This window comes from Nematolebias whitei, chromosome 21 (assembly GCF_014905685.2).
Source record: "Nematolebias whitei isolate Nwh7 chromosome 21, NemWhi1, whole genome shotgun sequence".
Classification (NCBI taxonomy): Eukaryota; Metazoa; Chordata; class Actinopteri; order Cyprinodontiformes; family Rivulidae; genus Nematolebias; species Nematolebias whitei.
The window spans coordinates 9,246,725-9,269,346 of record NC_056518.1 but is presented as its reverse complement, the minus strand read 5'-3'; the positions used below and the strand labels follow the sequence as shown (position 1 = coordinate 9,269,346).

The following is a 22,622-nucleotide window of genomic DNA, read 5'->3' as shown; positions in this document are numbered from 1 at the left end:
AAAGACGAGAAAGTTCATTGTAATGAAAATAGAGCACTAAACCTATAAAGTGCAGATATTGGGGCAGATTTTCTTCCTCTTTCTTTTGTTAAGCACTTTGATAACTGTTTCTGTTTTATATGTGCTCTATAAATAAATACGACTTGACTTTCTGCACCCTTTTCATTCAATGTTTTCTTTTTCTTTTTAATGAATAAATACATGTATAAATGAAAAGTGCAAATTATTTCTCAGTGGAAAAAATCTAACATATAAATTATTTAAGGAATTAAACAGCAGCCTAATAACTTTGTCACTGATTTTGTGTCAGGCACTACTAACTCGAGCAAACTGTTATTTCTGCAAGATTCATTTATGAAACTCCCTTGTTTTTCCTGTCTTTGTGCCACCCCTGTCTTGTATTTCTCCCTTCTGTTTAAATTACTGCAGTCAATAGTTTTTGCTCTTAGACAGGAAAACACTTGATAAGTGTGACAGGATTTACTCTTAGCAGGGAGCTGATAATCCAACTAGACTGTGTGAAAAGCACACTACATGTCTGTCTCCTTAAAGGCACACTGCCCTCCTGCAGCCAACTAACCAATCAGCAGCCGCTTTACTCAGCGTCACGGACAGATTGACCAATCAGCACACTGCTCACACAGACGTCTTGTCTTTAACTTCCTAGCGGGAAGTGGCTATCTGTAGCTGTTCTGTAGAGGCAAGAATTGAGGTAAATAAGCTATTTTTTTTTACTTCTTTTTTAACATTTAGGCCATTTAATTTTCAACACGTTGTATAAAACAGACTAGTAATTGTTATACGTGGATGAAAAGAGATGTTTGCGTCGCGTCAACACGTAGCTGTTTCGCTAGCAATGCAGCTGTTTGACTGGCTGTCACCAAACATCTGCATGGATACAGATTTACTGAACTTTCCTTCTTTGTATGTGCACACAGTGAAGACATAAGCATGAGACTGTCCCGAGCTGAATATAAAGAGATAGTGAAACGGACTGAACAGCTGAGACCTACACGACAGTGTATGAAGGTGCTGAAAGATACATTTCCCAAGTAAGTTACACAGTTCAAGTTGTGTTTTATATGCAGGTTAACACAGAGTTAGCATACAATGAAATGCTTAGGATGAGAAGAACCGATTTGCCTTGCTAAAAAATCAAAGAATAAACCAACAAGAAAATACAGAAAAAAACATGCAATAAGGGTACTCAAAAAAAGTACCAAAAAGTGAAGAAGTAATTAATTAAAATGTTTACAGTAACCTAAAGAGAGACATTGAGCAACAACATGGTTGCAAATGTTATCATGTGTAACTTCTTTATATGTAAATGTAATGTTTGAAGGAGTATAAACGACTCATGTTTATGAGTGAAAAAAGACAAAAAAAAAACATCAACTTGCTGATGAAGAGCACCTTTTATCTACGAGTAATACTCTAATACAAAACAACTTTACTGATAAGATTCAATGCAATTCAGTGTATTTATATGGTGCCAAGTCACAACCGAAGTCACCTCAGGGCACTGAACAGAAACATTTATATATAAAAATAATAATTTAACATTATTTATCTGAGGAGCAGACTGCTTTGAGTTTAACTTCACCGCAAAACTCATCTTGATATAAAATATGTTTATATTCTTTAAACAGATGAAATTGTGATATATTTTCAGGATTTTTTTTTTATTTAGAATTTTTTTTTTAGTTCTTTTATAATTAAACATTTTTTTTTAATCCGGTTTCATTCACTCTTTCAAAGCCCTGATTAATTCCACACATGTTTCTGTATTGGCTCTTGCCGCAGCATTAGTCAGTGTTTTGCCATGCAGCGCCCGTGCAACCAGAAATCGAAGAGAGAGGTTAATGGTTGTGTTTGCCTTTCTCCTTGACACCGAGGGCCCTCACTTTATTGAATGTAACATGTGTAATCCCCCAAGGCCACCAGGACACCATGGCTGATCCCGTCGAGGTCACTTACAAAGTTGCATGTATTTGGAACTTCCTACTTCCATTGTACCCTAATCACCAATCTAAAAGAAAATATCAGGTCCCCTAAGGGATTCAGAGCAGCTTCAGCTTCTCTTTGTTCTTACTGTCAGCTTTTTGCAGAATATATCATGTAGGTAAAATTAATGCCATTTCCTTCATATTTAGACACCAACAAGTTCCTTTTTGCTTTTGGAGTTTTTAAGTTTTTTGGTTTCCTTAACCAGAGTGCCTTTAAAAAATGCCCAGTACTTTTTTATTTAAATATTCTGGTGGGTATAATGATTAAAGGTAAACACTGGGCAGTTTTCATCCCAATAGTTCCACATGAACTCTTTCTCCCAGAGGTGCTTGCTCTTTTGTTTAGTCTTGCTGGTTATTGTTATTATTTCGCTCACCATAACCTATCTTGGGCAGGCCCTTGCTCTTTAAAATCCCTGAGTCTCGTCACCGGGCCTGACAGACAGACACGGCAGCAGTGTTTTCACAGCCTGCAAAATTATTCTGGTTGTCCAATCAGCTGAGCTGGGCTCTGGAGAGTTAGTGATTGGACTGGCAGGAAATCAGGCTCTTAAGACATAACATATCGACTAGGCCATCCATCATCTCTTAGCATGCGCTCAGGCACAGCAGTCAGCCACCCCCTCCATCCCACACCCCTCCTGTCCCCTCGGACCGTACGGGAGCCCTGCCACTGCGTAAATATTGGCCAGGGAGGGGTTGAGGGGGGAGCTAGAGGTTTGTTGTGGACAATCCTGCAATAAAATGATGGGCAAAAGAATGATTTGTTTACTATAGCTGGGGAGAAAGAACAAACAGATATTTAGGTATTAAATCATGTTGGATTTTATTCAGTGATTTACAAATGAGACAACTGTAGATCCATACTGTATGACAGAGATATATGCACTATCAATAATATTTAAGAACTATTATTGCTAGTTCAACAAATAGTACATTCATATTAACAGTTTGTTTTCTTAATTCTTTTTAAATTGAAACCCGTTTGACCTGCAACTAGAATCAGTAAATAGTTTTTAGGGCCTGAACATTTCTTACATTAGTTAGTTAGTCTGTTTTTAATTTGTACTAATAATATCTTTTTTCTCCTCTTATGATGGTGAGTTGTACACTTACTTGACTTTATAATAAAACATGTAAATATGCATTGAATTGATTATTTCAATTAAAGTATTTATAGATGAATATCAATAACTGTTTTGCTCAACTCTGAGTGCCGTATTGAGTTCAAAACCATTTCACAGTCATTGGTTTTGATTGGGGACTCAAAGTGAAGAAAATTTAAACTTTGAACAAGATGATTGTTATAGACCATTTCAGGGTAATTTTCATGGACGGTCTGTCAGTCTTTGGATCATACTATGAAAAAGATTGGTGGGAGGAGAGAGGGAGTGTCCCATAGACAGAAAGAGAGCGATTGCGATGTAGAGTCCCTCATCTGTAACGGCTGCATAACACAGATGTTGGGAGTCATCTGTCAGCCTGGCCTCTCTTGCTGCTCTGGGGGGAAAAGAATTGGACACGGTGCTGTCACTTTTTACCCCCACTCACAATGGAGGGGCATGCAAATATCAACCCCCATTCTTGCTCCATCCTCCTTGCCCTCCTTTTAGACAGTCCTAGTGTCCTGTCTAGTATCTGGACTTTGGCTGGGCAGCAGATGGGGGTGTTGGTGGGGAGGGTTCATCGCAGGCCTGTGCAGGCAAGGCTGTGACATCAGTCCCATCAGGCCCTTCTTTTGCCACACATTAGAATTGGAAATGATGGGCCGCTCTCTGAGGCCTTGCCTGACTTCCCTTGGGTCTAGAGGGGACCCCAGTCCTTCTACCATTTGTCCCCTGAGAGAGTCGGTGCAAGGAGGGTACAATGAAGAAGGAGGGAAAGTCAGAGTCCTCTGTGTCCTTCTGTGCTATATTATGAATGAATTTGAATGTAATGATCCCCCCCCCCCCCGTAGACACACACTTTCTCTGGCTGCCATTCAGCACTCCTTATATTGCTTTTACTGTCACTAATGTAGGAGGGTGAGTAGGAAAAAGAGACGGATCATTCTGGTTTGGAAAACACTTAAACAGGGAAGTGTGAAGCGTTTTCTCTCTATTATTCCCACACTCATACACACACCGCTCCCTGGTGAGGAGTACCCGAAACATTTTTTTGAATCGGGCCCTAATGTGCCGTTTTCATCAGCACTGAGGCGGGCTGCAATATGGTGCTGGAGCTCGCTCTGGGAATATGAATGTTGATTAAGCATGCGTTCAGCCTTTTGAAATTCTGAAGAAGTGTCAGAATAATGGATGTTGAGCAAATGTCAAGCATTTGTTAATTTCTGTGTGATTCAGGGTTTATCTGGCATGATCCTTGGAAGGAAAGTGTAGAACAGGGTTGTTATGGCATGTGCCATTGATATGTTGATTTCTTGGCTTCAGACACTGTTTTTGATGGTAATGGCTCAGTGACATGCTCATTGATTATTTACAGTGGCTGTAGTGTTTATTTCTTTGTTTACAAGTTGGTTAAACTTGAAAATTTGGTAAAAGGCTACTGCATTAAACTGAAATACAAGTGCATCTCAAAAATTTGGAATATTGTGAAAAAGTTCAATATTTATCATTTGTCAATCATTTCAGAACTCATTTTACATACCGGTAGATTCATTACACATAGAGTGAAATATTTCAAGCCTTTTTTATTGTAATTTTGATGATTATTGCGTACAAATAATGAAAAACCAAAACTCAGTGTCTCAGAAAATGAGAATATTCCACAGTCAGCTTTGGTACCTTTGTCAGTGTGGGCAGGAGCTGAGTCCTGCTGGAGAATGAAACGAGCATCTCCATAAAGCTCATGAGCAGAAGGAAGCATGACATGCTCTAAAATGTCCTGGTAGATGCTACATGGACTGTGGATTTCAGAAAACCCAGTGGACCAGCTCCAGTAGAGGACATGGACCCAAACCATCACTGACTGTGGAAACGTCACTCTGGACTTCAACAATGTGGATTCTGGACCTCTCCACTCTGACTCCAGACTCTGGGACCTTGATTTCCAAATGCAGTGTTTCCGCTACCATTACACAAGCGGGGTGCCCAGCCTGCAGTCATAATTTCCGAACCCCACCCGACCCAACAAATTAACATAAATTACAGGTCCAAACCTGGAACACCCCCCACTCCCCACCCCGGATATTTTTAATTAGTTATTAACGGTCGGGATGTGCGGCTGAATTAAGGGGCAGAAGATCAGAGCCGAGGGGGTGTTTGTCCTGTCATGGACGTAAAAGAGCATTTAAACCCTGTTTCTGCCTGCATTCTGATTTATTCACAGACCCTGCTCTGACACGTCTGCTTTGGGATCTCACCTGTTTGGGTCATCGGCCGCGCACGTCCGCTGACTGCAGCGGCAGAATGAACGTCCATTTGGGCGACGGATCACTTCCTGGCTGTATAGTCCCATCTGAAGCTTAAGTGAACCTTATTTTACCTCTAAAAAAATTAAGTCTGGTCCTCTGGACATTCAAAAAACAAAACAAAGCAAAACAAGCTTTTTGAATGTCCAGAGGACCAGACTTAACTTTTTTAGAATTTTTCTACCTGGATTATTGAGAATGCATCAGGATATTTATTTGACCTCTTTCGAGGCCGGTCAGCTCGTGGTGAAATGGCCTGTGTGGCTGGTGAAGTTATGGCAAGCCATGTTATATAATTGGATCACATCTAATCCTGACCCAATTAAAAGCCCTACACCAACCCGCCCCGCCCATCTAACACATTATTATGGCCCGGCCCGAATTCGGGACGGGTGGGGCTGGGCTTAGGGCTCGGCTTAGAAATGACAGCTCTACTCTCCACACGTCGGCAGTGATGTAGCACTAAGCTAGCGGCATGTAATACAGGCGCACTAGCTAAAAAGCTAAAGGAAGCTGCCTCCCCCCCCACCACCCGCTCAAAAACTGTCAGTACAAACAACACGCAGCTCAGGTGTGTCTCTGTCCCACCTCCTGGTGGAAACACTGAAATGACATGAAAATATACTTTCATCTGAATGAGGACGTTGGACCACTGAGCAATAGTCCAGTTCTTTGTTCCTCATCAGGTAAGACGCTTCTGACGTTGTCTCTGGTTCATGAGTGGCTGAACTTGAGGAGTGAGACATTTGTAGCTCATGTCCAGGAGTTCATCAGCTGATTAGGGTGTGACAGGAGTTTACAGTATTCAACTTCTTCACAACATTCAAATTTTCTGATGCACTGATTTTTTTTCTTCATTATTTTAATTATTTCATCAACATCCATCCATCCATTATTTTTTACCTGCTTCTTCCACTTTGGGTCACGGGGGTCGCCGGTGCCCATGTCCAGAATCAGAATCAGAATCAGTTTATTATTGCCATGTCAATGAACGAGGTTCACAAACTAGGAATTTGCTTCAACATAAGGTGCGAATAGTAATAAAGTAAAATAAAGTAAAAATTAAGTAAAAATTAAGTAAAAATGAGAACATTACATAAGACATAAGACCTGTGTACACCCACAAATAAAGTAAAATTAAAAACATAACATAACCATATGTACACCCATACAATAGAAAACAATAAAAAAGCTTAGAGAACAGTACAGATGGAGTATTCAATTATAATACAGATGTAATGTGACCAAAGCAGAAATTATGAGGTAGCATTATGAGTGTTCAGGAGTCCAACAGCAGAGGGGAAGAAACTGTTCTTATGGCGGGAGGTTCTGGTCCGAATGGACCGAAGCCTCCTGCCTGAGGGGAGTGGTTCAAACAGTCCGTGTGCAGGGTGCAGGGGCGGAGTACACCCTAGACAGGTCGCAAGTCCATCACAGGGACACATGGAGACAAAACAACTATTCACTCTCTCTCATTCTCTCTCTCACTCACACCTAGGAACAATTTAGTTACCAATCAATCTAACATGCATGTTTTTGGTCTGTCTGTGGGAGGAAACCAGAGTACCCAGAGAAAACCCACGTATGCATGGAGAGAACATGCAAACTCCACCCAGAAAGGCCCCCGGAACAGGGTTTGAACCAGGGACCTGCTCGCTGAGAGGCAGCAGCTCTACCAGTTGCACCACCGTGCTGCCTTGTTTCATCAACATTACAAGAAATAAAGGCTTGAAATATTTCTATGTAAAATATGTTTCACTTTCTGAAATGATTGAAAAAATATATTAATTTTTCACAATTTTTCTAATTTTTTTTAGATGCATCTGTAGTCTTTCTATTTATATACACTCCCCCCCCCCCCCCCCCCCCCACCAGGGGAAAAAAGAAAAGTCGCCACCTGGATTTAACTAAGCAAATAGGTACGAGCCTCCTGTTGGATAATTACTGCATGGGTGATTATCTTTCATCTGGTAACAAGTTATTTAACCCCAACTGATGCAATGAGTAGCCTTAAGAAAACCACTAACCAGTGAGACTAACCAGGAAAAAAAAAGGCTTCTTCTTGTTAGGGAGCATAAAGATTGGACTCTGGAGCAATGGAAGAAGGTCATGTGGTCTGATGAGTCCAGATTTACCCTGTTGGATCTGTTGTGATGGACGCATCAGGGTAAGAAGAGAGGCAGGTGAAGTGATGCACCCATCATGACTAGTGTCTACTGTACAAGCCTGTGGGGGCAGTCTATGATCTGGGGTTGCTGCAGTTGGTCAGGTCTAGGTTCAGCAACAGTATGTGCTCAAAGAATGTCTGAAATGAGCAAACTGTCGTAAGTATGTGAAAGGTTGGTCTTCGGTCAACTAAAATGTTTACTGAAGAAGAAATGTCATGTTTTACTTTTTCAGAAGATTACAAAGTGTGAGACTCCAAAAAGTCTGCTGCTTCTGCAATAATCTTTTCTGTATGTTAAACAAGTTTCATTCTCTGACCTCGACTGTTGATAAACAACTTACGTCAGAAACCACTCCTCTTTCTGGTCCTTCCACGAATCAGAAAGCTCTAAATTGAACAGGAAGTCGACCCAAATAAAATGTGGCAACTTCTCAGTTCATGTTAGAGTCCAAGAGTCTGGGAGAATGAGAAGAATTAAGAATTCCAGAATTCCAAGAGATTGAGAGTTCTGAGAGATGTTGGATTGGGAGCTGACAACAGGTCCGATAGTCTAACAGAATGAGAAGATTGAGAATGCAGTCGGTTCTGAAAGCTTCAGAGCAATGAAGAATCCAGAGGTTTTTTGGGGATTATAATTCTGTTTTGAGCTAATCAACGCACGACTTTCTGAAGGTTTGGTAGCTCTCGACGGAGACGCTGAAACGAGTCAGAAAGGAACCACATCCAACGCTGATTCATCGTCAACAGGTAGATGGTTCTATTTTGACCAAGTGTACCGTGAGAAGCTGAGATCGGACGGAGCGTGCAACTTCTGGTTAAACAGATTAAATCTCCCTCACATATTCCTCTGTAAGATAAATCTCAATTTACTCTTAAACTCACCTCTCTCTCATAAAACAGTACAGATATTTTTAGAAATGTCTGAAGCAAAGTCCTCAAATCACCGCCGAGTGATTTGAAGTTCATTTTCTGTGAAACTGTCTGTTATTATTTTCATATTTTGCCAAATTAATGTAAATGTTTGATGTTAAACTTTGATTTTGAAAATAAATGATTCCATTCATTTGATGGGTCAAAGATAAATAACGTCTCTCGTTCACATTTCTGTTAAATTCAATGCACGGCATTTACAGTCAGAAAAATGAAGAACTCGTGAATATTGTATGCATATATAATTCATATATTGTGTCATACAACAAGTGACACGTACCTCACGTGTATCACTACTAGGGGTGCACCGATTTCAATTTTCAGGCCGATCACCGATCACCGATTTTTTGAAAGTCTGAACTGCCGATTCCGATTTTGGCCGATACCGATTTTTTTTTTATAAGCAACAGTGTCGGGTGTTACAAGATCACAATGCACCTTCAATTTACCAATCTTATTTTATTGTAAAACATACCCTTGAAAAATACCCTAGAAACAATACAAACTTGTTGTTTTAATTTGTCATGAGGTAGTATTCTGAAATATAAATGAAGTTTACACAATTTTTGTTAAAACTATAAAATTAACCAAAAAAAAAAAGTTCAGTTCCTTCAACTCTTTCACTTGTTACATTTTTTAAAAAAAACTTAAAAAGATAATGCAACAAGTGTAACATTTTCAAGTCAGTCGGTAATAAGAAATAACACTGGCACAGGTAAGTTAGTTCTCACAGACTTATTCCAGTCACTTTCATTAGTGGCAGGTTTTTCTTGATGAACAAAAGCATTTCTGCTTTGTCACCAGACAGGCGACTTCTTTTCTCATCTACTACATGTCCAGCCAAGCTAAACAGGCGCTCGCTTTCAACGCTTGTGCATGGGGCAGAGAGATAGGTTCGGGCAAGTAGAGCAAGATGAGGGAAACGATTTTCATTGATCTTCCAGTAGACCAATGGGTCCTGGCTCCTTTCGACAGGAACCTCAGATAGGTAGTTCTGTACCTGCATAGCTGAAGGGCTGGCCAGCTGTTGCTCCTGTTCAATGTTCTCCTTCAAGATTTCGTCGTGAGCTGCAAACAGTAGACTACGCCTTTTGGCTGCAGGTTCATCGATATCAGGAGGTCCCACTTCAGAGGATGTTCCTGCAGCAGGTGTGCATCTGGTCTCCCCCTCTGCAAGTTTGGTCAAAAGGAGCAGTTTCACGTCATCTTTCACCTCTGCTGAGAAGTAGCGATTCTTGTACCTTGTTTTGCATAAACAAAGAAAGATGGGTCAATCATTGTGTTTTGTATACATTAACAGTTTTTATGACTTGCATGTAAATAAAGAAATGCATTTCAATCAAGAAATTTTTAATTTAATTTAAATGTTTGTTGAAATATAGTAGTAGGCTAAAAGTAATTATGGCTAAAATAGAATGTTAATAGTTACTTGCCTTGGATCCAGAACAGTGGCCAAGCTGTACAGGGGCTCATGCTCAATGTTGCTGAATCTTCTCACAACAGCCTCCAGCAACGTAGCTTTGGCTGTACCCACGCCACGGTCTGTGCTCGCTTGCCTCTCTTCTCTCTTCTTTACAGTTTAAGAGTACTTGATGACGTTCGAACTGTTCGTAAATCCACTGTGCAGTAAAACTTAACATGGACATTAAACTTACATCAGAAGTCCAGATGTCTGTTGTAAAGCTGAGTGTATTTGTATTAGCTTTTAGCAGGCTGCGGGTGTCTCTCGAAACTTGGCTGAACAACTCCGGTAATGCAACATCAGAAAAATATTTCCGACTCGGCATATTATATCGTGGGCACACGTGCTGCATCAAGCTTCTAAAACCTTTGTCCTCAACGACTGAAAATGGCTGGTCGTCTAATGCCATGAACTCCATCACTTTCCTCGTGGTAGCTTTGCTCTTTTCGTTGCTCATAAAAGCTAACAGCGACCCACCGACTGCCTCTTTGTTAGCGCTAGCTTTAGCATTAGCCTTAGCATGGTTGCTCGCTTCAAACATTGCATACTTGGCGGCGTGGTGATTTCTTAAATGGCGAACGAGGTTTGTTGTATTAAAGGTTTTGGTGGTGGCTCCACCACTACTTACTTCGGCTTTACACGAATTGCAAATTGCGATCTTTGGCTCATTTTCTTTTACAGCGTAGAACTTCCAAAACGACGACATGGCTGCTCCGAGTGACCTGTGTGTGAGCTCTCACAGTGGAGCAAAAGGGGACAGCAGCTGATTTTCAGAACTTTCCGGAGGCAGCTACGATCGGTGGATAAAATCGGCTTCTCATTTAAAGATCGGCCGATCGCCGATCTCCCCAAATTAAGGAAATCGGGGCCGATCGATCGGCCGGCCGATTTATCGGTGCACCCCTAATCACTACACTTTGATGGTCTTTTCAAGGCTCCTGCCCCCTCCCTTTTTTTATTTAAGATACTGATACTCTGTGATTTCACAGGAAATACAGCAATCCAACACTCAAACGTGAATTTGTCATATTCATCAATGAATTTCCAAGCTTAATAGAGCCTAAAGCACTGACCAGACAGCTGTACCAGCTCAGTGACAAAGTGAAAGTCCCTAATTGTTTTTAATTTAATCTGCTGCTTCACTATTTTGGGTGCTAGTGCATATTAATGCGCTGTCTTATGCTGTAAGGATGGGTAATTAGGTTGAGAGTGAATGATTCTCTAACTGCTCTTCTGTTTCCCCACCTTCTGTTTCCCCATGTTTCAAATTATATCCAAAAGGAACAATGTTTAATCTTTTCCCCTAACGTGAAGGTCACTGCCAGGATGCAGTGGATGTTTATTAAATCTGGAATTGTAGTTTTTTTAGGCAAGTCAAATTTAAAGATCTTGATGAATAAACTTAACGTAAATGCGTACGTTAACCTCTTTGTAATGCTTAAAAACTCTTCCAATTATTGGTGACATGTTGTCCTCAAGGCTTCTCAGTTTTTGTACTTGCTTCAAGACTTATTCTAAAGAAATGATTCAGTTCTGACAATTATTTTAAACAATTATAATGACTTAATCTGTCGTAGGGAGCACCGTATTTGATTTGTTATTTACATTAACAATGAGTAAATGATGTCCATGAGAGCAAAAAGTGGAAATAAATTATTTTAAATCTTGAGGGAACTTTCTGTTGGACTGTAACTTGGAAACATAGTCCTTTTTAAAATAGTGTCAAAAACAGTATAAAATACAGAGACCTATTATCATTAGCTTTTTCAGTTGATCTGATTTGATTTACTTTATACCATACCATGATTTAAAGGTCTCTAATCAGGATTATCACTTTATTTTTTTGGGGGGGTGGGGGTCACTGTAATGCCACTTTGATTAGTGATATGTGCTGCTGATTATCCATGCTACTGATTATCCATGCTGCTGATCGCATGCTGCTGATCGCATGCTGCTGATCGCATGCTGCTGATCGCATGCTGCTGATTTATTTCATGCTGCTGTATTCGTTCGTCCTCATCTGCTCACACAGACTCATGTTCGTGCTGCTGTTCGGTGTATTGTTTTGCACTAAGTCTTTAGCGTATTCTTAGTTTAATGTATTTCGTATTTCATATCTTAGATCTTTATTACGGTTTCTTCTACAATTTATACTTTTGCTATTGTTGGATGTAACTGGGACCCTGTGTACACACTTTTGTTCCATTTCATGTACTTTGTACCACATGTGGTGAGAATGGCAAAACAAAACCTTGAATCCTTGACTTTTAATGTATATTTGTGTTTGAGTCTTTTTAAAATCTATGTTTAGGTTAATACGTTTGGGAAATCTTATGAGTGTATACATTTGCACATATGTAGACATGCATATTTACGTAGTAGTAAAAATACAATTACACATGAACCCAAGTTTAAATAAAGACAGTGTTGTAAAATTACCGTTGCCATTGTAGTAACTGAGTCTTGATGTACTTTATGATGTGGATTTTTATTTTTTTTCTTGCAGGGGGTAGTTTTCATTAGTTTTCATCCAAACAACAGTTTTCTGTTATTTGAAATAATAATATTAATAGTATGTACGAGTCTGTGATTAATCACTGCTCAGTCTTTGGTTTTTTGAACCTCCGTGGTGTTTTGTTCTCGTTTCCAGCTTTAATGTCAGCAAAATCTGATTGACGTAAAAAGGGAAAACAAAAGTCCCCAAAGTTTTTGGTGTTTTTGGAACGGATATGTTTTCATGGATATTAAGAACAGTTAATGTCCCTTTTTAAAGTTAACAAGGTATAGATTTAGCAATTAAGCAGTAATCATGCTCATTAAAAAGAGTAATCCATTTAAAACGTAACAGATGTTCGTTCTGACAGGGGGATCGTGACGGCCCCATGCCAACAATAAGGCAGTAATGTTGTTGAAATGCTCAGGTGCAAGGTTATAGAGTGGAAGAATTTATTTTTTTCTTCATTTTGTGGCCACATGTTGACAGTTGACTATTTAATAACCTGCTAAATTGCAATGACCTCTTGATCCCCAAGCTTCATTTTAAATTAATGCTGAGCTTGCAGGATGTTTTCCCCTCTTAGTTTAATATTTTTGTTAGCATCTTTAACTGTAACTGTGTGAAATGAACCAGAGAGAGAATATTTAAATAGTCTAAAGATTCTATTTATAGTATCAAAACTAAATCCTTTGTCATCATAAACTGAGTAATCACTTTAGTGGTAAAGCTAATTTTATTATAAATTATTGCAGTCAAACTATGGAAACTATTGGTTGAGATGACGTAAACATTTTATGATTGCAATGTTTACATGGGGGGGTGGGGGTCTATGACAGTTTGCATTGATGTAAAATACCTTCTCAGGTGTGTTTACATGCCATCCTCAGGTGACTTGTTAAAAACAAAAGTCCATTAGATTTAACAAAAGTGTATTGAGTTGCAACAATGCTTGAGACAATGGAGCAGTTTGCATGTGTGGAACATTATGTATAGTTTTTGTTTGATACAGGGAGGAGGTGCACACGAGCCAATTAAAATAATATCTTTCATGCATGTAAATACTTTCAACTCAAAAGATGCGGGTGGTGGAGGGTGGGATATTGACGGGACTTTTAATCCCTGTTGGAGCGGCTCGTTTTCCAGGTTCACCTTTCTGCCAGGTGTTTGAAACTGACTGGAGCTGGAGATGAATGTAGCTAATGGCAAGTTATGGAGCGGACTGACTCCTGGGAGCCACAACTTCATGCGTTAAAAGTTTTTATTTTCAAAGCCCATCAGTTGCAGTGGGACGACTCCTGACTGGCCCATATGCCAGCAGTGACAGTGAAGAAGGATTTTTATTTATATATATATATATATATATATATATATATATACACATGCACTTCTACTGCAGTCAAGCGAACAACTGCAAACTTTTATTATAGTTGTCCACTTGGCAAAGAGGCTGAACTCTGATTGAATCAACATGCTGTAAATTATTTTTATGAACTTAATATTGGCCATCTTTACATTGCTATGATTATTGGTGCAATTTCAAACAGCAGAAACTGTGTTTAATTGAAGAACACTTCTGCTTGTAGCGTGTTTATTGATGTGGCAGAAGAACAAAAAGGATGCTACGAATGACTGGCAGAAAGGAAAAAAGAAACGGGCTATAAATGTCTCATCTCCCATACCACACACAATCTCCCTCTTCTTTTTACCCCCACATCATCATGGCAGGAATCCTTTGTCAGAGGTGTTCATCTGGAACAACTTTGCCACACTTGTTTTCATGTTCTTTTAGATTACAGGGCAGCTGGTCCAGGCTTTGAAGCTCCCCTCTCCCTGTGTCTCTGTGCAATGCACTCTGGTAATTAACTTTGTCCTTCTTTTATTTGTTCCAGTCACTCGCAGTCCACTCTTCTGAGCATCTTCTCCCTGGAGTACCAGGTTAGAAGTTTTCTTCCTTTGTGAGCCCTGACAGGTGCCTAATTGAATGATGAATGTCCCTTTATTTCTTTGTAATTGAACTGCCAGCTTTCTGATTGGTTTGGAGGACCCCCCAACCATACCCCCATTTATCCCCCCCCCCTCCCAACACACACACAGACACCTCCATCTTCTCCTTCTTCACATTCACATTGAGGTCCTTTTCTTTCTTGAGCCTCAGTGGATGTCTGCCAAACCTTCCCATCCATCTGTCTAATAACATCTAGCCCCTGCTTATTTGGTGGACCTGTAATAAATTATGCTAAACCATTATTATTCTGACAATAATAATTTCCCCGTGTAGTGTGGCTGTGTGTGCTAAATGTTTGCTGACTCGCACTGTCACTGCTGCTTTCCACGGCTGACAGCGGATGATGATAAATGGCTGCTGCCGCCAGTGGCAGAAGGCAGCACAGGCAGAAAATGGAGTCATTTATCATCCCACTGACAGGTGTCAGTCACACTGCCCGTCTCTGTGGAATTACAATTTTTGTGTGTAGTAGCTTTTAAATAAGTTGTTTTTAACCAATGCTCTTCCTCTTTTATCTGCTGTCCTCCGGCCTCTCGGCAAGACTGGCAATTGAATTGCATGAAAATGTCAGGGTGTGGTGTGTGCAAATAATGTGAGTGGTTGATCGAAAAAAGGGGAAATGAATACAAGGTTTGAGTAAGGGAAGGAAAAGGGGGGAGATGGGTTTAAACAAGGTTGCCTTCGAACACTTTGACCCCAAGTAAACCTATTGAAATTGAATTACTTTGATTCTTAAAGCTCTTACTTGTAAACAAGAGCACTGAAGAGAATTTATGGCTGAACGAACAAAAATTCAGTGAACTGTGGACTGGACTAAAGGGAGTTTTTTTAAATATACTGTTTTAATTAGGGATGCACAATATTATCAGCATGGTATTGGTATTGGCCGATGTTAGCATTAAAGATAAATATTGGACATCGACCATTCCATCAAAATAACTCACAGATATAAAAGACGCTGTTTTTGTATGACAACCCAGTGACAAGGACGCTGCAGCGTGATGACGTCACACGCCTACCTGATCTGATCACGGCAAAGAAGAAGTCAAAATGTCGGCGGCGTGGAAGTTTTTTTGTTGTTGAGGATGTCAGATTCTGAAGATATTTGGATTACGTTGAGCCTCGCTACATCCTCCCCAGTCAGAGATATTTTTCTGACGTAGCCTTATCAGAGTTACAAGCCGTCATTTCCGACGTCATTGAGAAGCTAATAGCTGATAGCACTTGGTGAGTTTTACCACAGACATTTGGACGTCGTGTTAGCCCCGTTAGCATGATTAGTGTTACGGCACAATTGATAGACAAAAACTTTGATCTTAAAAAGTCTGTCCTTCATGCACAAGAGTGCAGAGGATCCCACACTGCAGCTATAGGAACCTGGAACAAGCCTCCACATGTGAGACAGCATCGCAGGTGACTAATGCTAATAAATAACATTTAACACTTTTTATTTAATATAAGTCAAAGTGCTCTGCAGATCATATGACTGTTACTGAATATAGGTCACCAGCTCTTACAGTTGTTACACAATTGTTGTAGCAAATAAGCCTAAATAAGATGCTATGCTCTGACAAAGGAAAGTATATTAAAAATATCTGTATCGGTTATCGGCCAAATAAGTTTTAACATATCGGCGTATTGGATATCCGCCAAAAATCCAATATTGTGCATCCCTAGTTTTAGTCATCCATATTTATATGTTTGGAAATATAATAATAAATATTGCTTTTTTTATTGTTTATTATGACAGAAACGAACCAAGAGGACCATCTCAAGACACCATGCTCCCGATGTTATTGAAAGATACTACCAAAGGTACTGTTTGACCTTATGATGTATTATTTATTGCTTCTTCCACTTCTGCATAGCCACTAAAATATTCTTTTAGTCTTGTATGCGTTCTTTGTCTTGTCTAAATTTTGATTTGGGAAGGGACTTGCCAAAGTTACGTGGTAGTAGGTGGGCCACCAAGACAGTTATATTCTCCTTCAAACAAACCACCACCCACAGGATTTGTTCCAGACCTCTCCTTGCACCTGCCACACCACAGATCTATTCAAATTAGGAGGACAAAAATAAACAAGTGTTTGCCTTATGCAAGCTTATGATGGGATAATTACATGTAATTCAATGAATAAGGTTGAGTTAAAACAGGGAAACAATAACAGAGTTGTAAGGGGAAAAACCTTTTTGCATATTGCAATTAGCCTTTATCTAGCGTATTAGGCCATTGTTCTGGGGGAAATAAGCCTGGATAATGCACTGCTAATCCACTTACAACAGCAAACCTCAGAGATGATCTCGGCAAGATCTAAGGGGAGTTGCAGTTTTAGCTGGAGAGGGAAAAAAGGCTTTTTGGGCGGCAGGGGTTAACTAACTATCATATGCTTGTCTGGTTTCAAGGAAATTTGAAGCCCTCCAAGCAGTGCTGTTTTAACCACACTGAGCCTGCCATATGCCACCCAGGGCAAAGTCATCAGGGACATTAGCATGTCTTGGCTGGCCTGGTCTAGCTCGCTCTACCCTTTTTGTCTGTCTGTAAGCTGTTTTATTTTTTTTTTCTTTAACTGCTGTTGTCCTTTGTTATATAAAAGGTATCTGAGCGAAACCAAGGCTCATCCCACAGCTCCTGTCCTGCTAGAGTTGGCTAATGAGGTAAAAGTGCAACCTTTAGTTCTTTTCTGTCTTTTAAAAATAATTTCAACTGAAAATGTTTTCAGAAAAGGATAAATATGACTGAGCTTCAGTTTTTAAAGTTGCCCCCTTGTCTGTTAGTTATTATCAAAATTGGTAAAACGATTCACTCTATTACCAATTATCTAATGTAATTAGCTCCAAGCACCATTAGGCAGATGTGAAAATACTTTGTTTTATGTTGTAATTTTCCAAATTGCAGTTCAAGCAGAGCTGCTACAAACTGCGGACAGGTGAGGATGGGGTCATTGGTTAAATCCCCTCTTCATCGCTTCTTTAGTTATTTGCTTTAAGATGTCAGACTAGTGTTTGTATTCTGGGTGAAATAGTAGCAATTGTATGTATTTATACAACTTAATTCCAGTTTTTTTTTGTTTTTGTAGCCAAAAACATGGAAATATGTTCCAGATATTTGTGCTTAAATGATAAAATACTTGCTGCTTTACTTATAAACATAGCTTTTATTTGTATTTTTAACATTCATTAATGAGCGTTATCAGTGGTCAACATGTTATTTTTACTTTTGCACATATAATGAATCAACTATTACTTGACTAGTATGGTGTGACAATTGTTACATTTTGAGCTAAAAGTAACTATATTAATGAATCTAAAGATTATTGCAATTTAAATGAATAATTACTATTTATTGTACTTAACTGTTTGTAAAGTTAAATACTGAAATCCTGGTAAAATACATTGTTTTTATTCAGTTTCCTCTTTTTTAATACTTTGAAAAGCCCTCACAAATGATTGAATCATTTAACAGCATCATTTCATCTTATTAATGCTTCCAACAGGAGGGTTTTAAAGTTTAGACTCAGAGCACTTCACATGCATCAGCAATACCCTCAAAGCTAACTGCTATTATTCATTCTCTATTTAATTGAAATATTATTTTTTTTTTCTTGAAAGCACAGAGATAACGATCTATGAACCATTTAACTGCCATTTTAATATGCTACTTAACATTTAAACCAAGCACTCATGCCCTCTCAGACTGCTAATTGATGTAGTTTTGTGTCTTTATGAGACAATATATCTCCAATAGATGAAAAAGATTAACAGTGATGAAAGCTCTTCATGGATGTATATATATATATTTTTTAATTTTTTTGTTCTAGATGAAGTCCACAAATAAGGGATTTTAAACTCAGTATTTTTTGTGCTTTATGGGGGTTTTTAATGCAAAGGTTACTTATAGGCATAAGAGCAGGTGCGCTAATGCTGCAGTGCTTGTGACAGCTATTAACATTTTAGGCTAATACAACCAGAATATTTTTAACAATAATTATTTTCAGCAGGATTTCAAGGCTCTGTGAATTTTAGTTAGATGCTAAACTCATGAAGTGCTGCCGTCTGAGCTGAGGGTAGAGATGGACTCGTGATTAATTTGAAAATTAAGGAGACGCAAGCACCTGAACTAATCAGGTGGCACTTATTCAGGCTGAGCCTGCATCAGTAATGCTGCCATTTTTCATGTGTCAGTTTCCAAAAATCTGATACTCTGTAGTTATCCAACGGTGTGTATTGAGAACAGGCCAGTAAGCACAAATAGGAGGGCTGGAGAGGAGAGAAAAAGAAAGAAATAATTGCAATAATTTGAGAGATTAAAGAACACTACTTGGCTAAGTGAGCCAAATACAAAATCCGCAATACTATCAAAGGCTTTAATAAAGTCACACTAACCATTATAGATATCTTGTGGTTTTTTATAAGCTGTCTTCTTATTGCAATGTTATAGAAGTGTTAACAAATACTATAGTTGGTAAAAAGACATTGTTTAGTGTGAGTGATTGCTGGCCCCAGCATGTAATCATAATGCAGCATGAAACACTCCATTCAGGCTGTGAGCTGAGGGCTAATTCACTTTTGGTCCCCAATTATGCTAACAAGAAGAAAAAATGTTGTTTGGTTGTAAGAATGTTGTTTTTTAATAAGCTAGTCTTCAAGTACTTTTGTCCCCTCCATCTTCGAGAGGCTGTGGAATTTAGTCATGAAAAACATACAGTGTCTTTATATTAGCGTATGCTGTGTATTGTCGAAATGAAGGTCGAAAGTACTGCTTTAGAGAAACGACAACAAAAACAACTTTATTACACATGCATGTTTTAATTCAGCTACAAAACATGTTTCATTAAGACTGCATTAACAATGTGCTTTTTAGAGCATCACAATGACACAAAAACAACGTGTCTTGAAATGTGAGGAAGTGCAGCGTCCTGATAAGAATCTCAGGTAGACACCTTCAGCATCAATCATTTGTGCTTTCTTGTCAGGGCTTTTCCTTTCACTCAAACTAAAAACAGTGCTCACCTTTTCAGGTGTCTTTGTGTTCAAAGAAGACTTCAGCCGTACGTTTTATCTTTCCTATTATGGGCTGCATTCCCATAGTCCCTCAGGTGTGTCCTACTGGTTGCTGCTGTTTTGCCTTGGTGATCTGCCGGTGATTAAAGCTCTCCATTGTCTTTTGCCTGAGCATAGCATGTGCTTTTTCTCACAAGATGAGAGACTGGGAATGTCTCTTTGATAGAAACTAAAGGAATTCAGCCAGGCAACGGCCGTGTAACAGGGGATCGCTTGTTATTTTGGGAAAGGTTATTGCATAGCAAGGCTTTCGAAGACCAATTTGCAATGAGATTGTCAAAAGCTGGGTCAAGGTTTGAGACTGCAATAATATAATTTAGAGCTATTAAGATTGTTATTATCTGTGACATCAGAGAAACTTCAGCTGTTAGTATAATTTCAGTGTTTAAATTCTCAGGTTTTTTTTAGCTACGCTTTCAGCAGAAAATGTAAAATAATAACAATTCTAAAATGGTTTGGTTTCAAAGTTACAATATTTACCAACTGACACAATATCCTGTTTTTATTCAGGTATTTTTTGTTGTTGTTGTGCACTAGGTGGACCTGTCTCCTGCGCTGATGGCTCGTATTATCCTGGACAGATTCCTTCAGGACGTGGACGGTGAAATGCGTGAGTAACACTTTTCCATTTGGCTCTAAGTGACTCTTCACATCACTTTTAATTGTAGCACTTTGTCCACCAAATCGCCCTCTGTTTGAGTTTAGATTCCAGTCTGTCTGCTGTATTTTCAGCCTGTCGAACCCTAATGACACACAGTCAACATTTCGTAGAAGCTCCATCCCGGGGCACATGATTGGCAATTAAGTCCTGGGAGGACCACCCATCTCTCAGCTGCAGTGTGGATCAATGTTAGCTCAGTTCATCAGTGTTATTTATAACCCCCTTAATTCTTTCCTCACTCTCTTTTATGCAAATGCTTTAATTTATTCCTTATGTTCTTTCGTAGCCGAACCCTTTTTGCTTTCTGTAGACCTACAGGGTCTGCATAGGAAATGGAGTTGAAGAAACTGTGACAGAAAAAGCAAACCGTTCCAAGCTAGTGCTGATGGAGCTCTGCAGGAAAACAGGATTCCAGACACAAATATTTTTGTTGAATGTGTCCAAGATATTTTCCAGGATTTTTCTGAAATGTTGAGCACGTATGCTCTGCTTAGTGTCTGTCTTCTTGCTAGTGATTTCTTGCGTCCACCATTTTTTGGTTCAAAATGTTTTTGTGTATACGTGACATTACATTTGAATCTTACGTCCTTAGTTTTTTATTATAACACCCGTAGCGTTAATATTTCTGTCCTACGGACTGGGTGCATGTGTCTGTACTCTGTACAGAAGCAGATTCAGTGTTTTTAAGAGGGAATTGCATGATGTCAAAAATGATGTGATTCCGATTTAATCAAGAAAGGGATTAAAGTGGATGTGTGTTATTTTCAATTCCTCCACAGCACAGCCATTTGTCAAAGTCGAAGATGTGATTGCTTTGGACCCACCGTTATCCACTGCCTGTCAAAGTACCAGTCTGAACAGTTTGTAGAACAGAGCATTCATCCGGGAGAAATGCTCTGTCTCTCATAATGGCACACCACATCCGTCCATCTCCATATGGTGGAAACATACTTTATTATTGCTCAGAATAGATATTTAGCACATGAAACTTTCTGAGTGATTGATTTTAATTTCAAAAGTATATGGTTACAATCATCAACTTTTTGCATGTATAGCATTTTTTAATATTCTTATTCAGCACATCAGTGAGCAGTGGGGGATACAATGTTGTTCCCAAGGACACAGAAGCACGTTGCAGGGGCTAGGGATGGAACCCCTGACCCTCCTACTGGAAGACAACCAACCTGCCTCTGGGCAACGCTGTCCCCAATATGCACAATTTAACGCTATGGTCATATTTGTGACAAAAACACTGGCCTACACATTTTTTTTCTTCTTGTTGTATTATAAACTCTACTACCAGGACTATATGAGGGTGACCTCTTGACGTAGCTTCTCTGCCATCTCCCCATGACCTTACACAGATTCCTTCCCATGTGGGCTGTGGTCAAATAGTCAAATCTCCCTGTGTGTATATTAAACCCCAGTAATGTGTTTCCACCATGAAACAATGCAAGGATAATTGTCTTTGGTGGCGATTAACTAACAGGCTGGTTCACTGCTATTGGCAGCCATATCTGTCATGCTCCATCCAGCCTCAGACTGCAAACCTGTGCATGTGTGTGTTTGTGTTTTAGTAGAACTCTAAGGCGGTGGGGGGTGGGAGATCAATATACTTCTATATAAGGGACATTACCCCCTACTGGGTGAGTGGCTTGCCTTTGCCTTGCACTGTTGTTTTTATTCCCCATCTCTTTTCTCTTGCATTTAAGGGAAACGGGAATGGGGCCTCTGGGACGATAGAATATATGTACAATCACCAGCCCCGGATCAATAGAAGGTTTTAAATTGTTTTTTTTTTTTTTTGTGTCGTCCTTGTTTTGTTTTGCTCGCTTTGCTGTCCCCCCCACCCCACCCCACCCCACCACCTCCTCCACACACTTCCCACTTCCTACAAGCTGCACATGCCACCACAGCTCAGCATGACGACACCACCAACAATGTGAAACACCCTCCCCTTCCTCTTTGCAGCTCAAGTACTGGAGAGGGCATCAGTCAAGCAGGATGCAGGGCGATCTGGTGGCTCTTGTGCATGAATCGATAAATTCAAAACAGTTTTATCGAATATAATATCAACATCTATAATGTTTTTGGCCTCATGAACAAAAGACTGCACTGGGTAAGACAAACTACATGCACCCATTTGAGTATGTGGTAATGTTTTTCTCAGGGTAGCATTTCATTTTACACAAACATTTATCAGCACAATGTTTTTTTTTTCTAAGAAAATAATTTTAGATTATTGTTAAATTCAAGGTGTTTTTTTTTTTTTTTTAACTCTGAACATGGAATTCAATCATTCAATCTTTAGAATTGAGTTTTGTTTTTGACTTATTATTTTACAGATGATGCATATTTTCTCTTCTAGTCTATATTCTTTATACTATACCATCTTTACTTCATTGTGTGTGTGTGTGTGTGTGT

General features: G+C 39.4%; 1 protein-coding gene across 1 annotated transcript in view; it reads left to right on the top strand.

Annotated features, from left to right (window-relative positions):
- Positions 1 to 639: 639 nt before the first annotated feature.
- Positions 640 to 22,622, top strand: part of cdin1 (CDAN1 interacting nuclease 1) — a 77,611-nt gene continuing 55,628 nt past the window's right edge. Inside the window, exons 1-6 of the mRNA XM_037695408.1 lie at positions 640 to 712; positions 939 to 1,052; positions 14,361 to 14,406; positions 16,227 to 16,291; positions 17,071 to 17,131; positions 20,075 to 20,147. Of these exons, the coding sequence (XP_037551336.1) occupies positions 952 to 1,052; positions 14,361 to 14,406; positions 16,227 to 16,291; positions 17,071 to 17,131; positions 20,075 to 20,147 (346 nt within the window). The 5' untranslated portion in view covers positions 640 to 712; positions 939 to 951. The remainder of the gene's footprint in view (positions 713 to 938; positions 1,053 to 14,360; positions 14,407 to 16,226; positions 16,292 to 17,070; positions 17,132 to 20,074; positions 20,148 to 22,622) is intronic.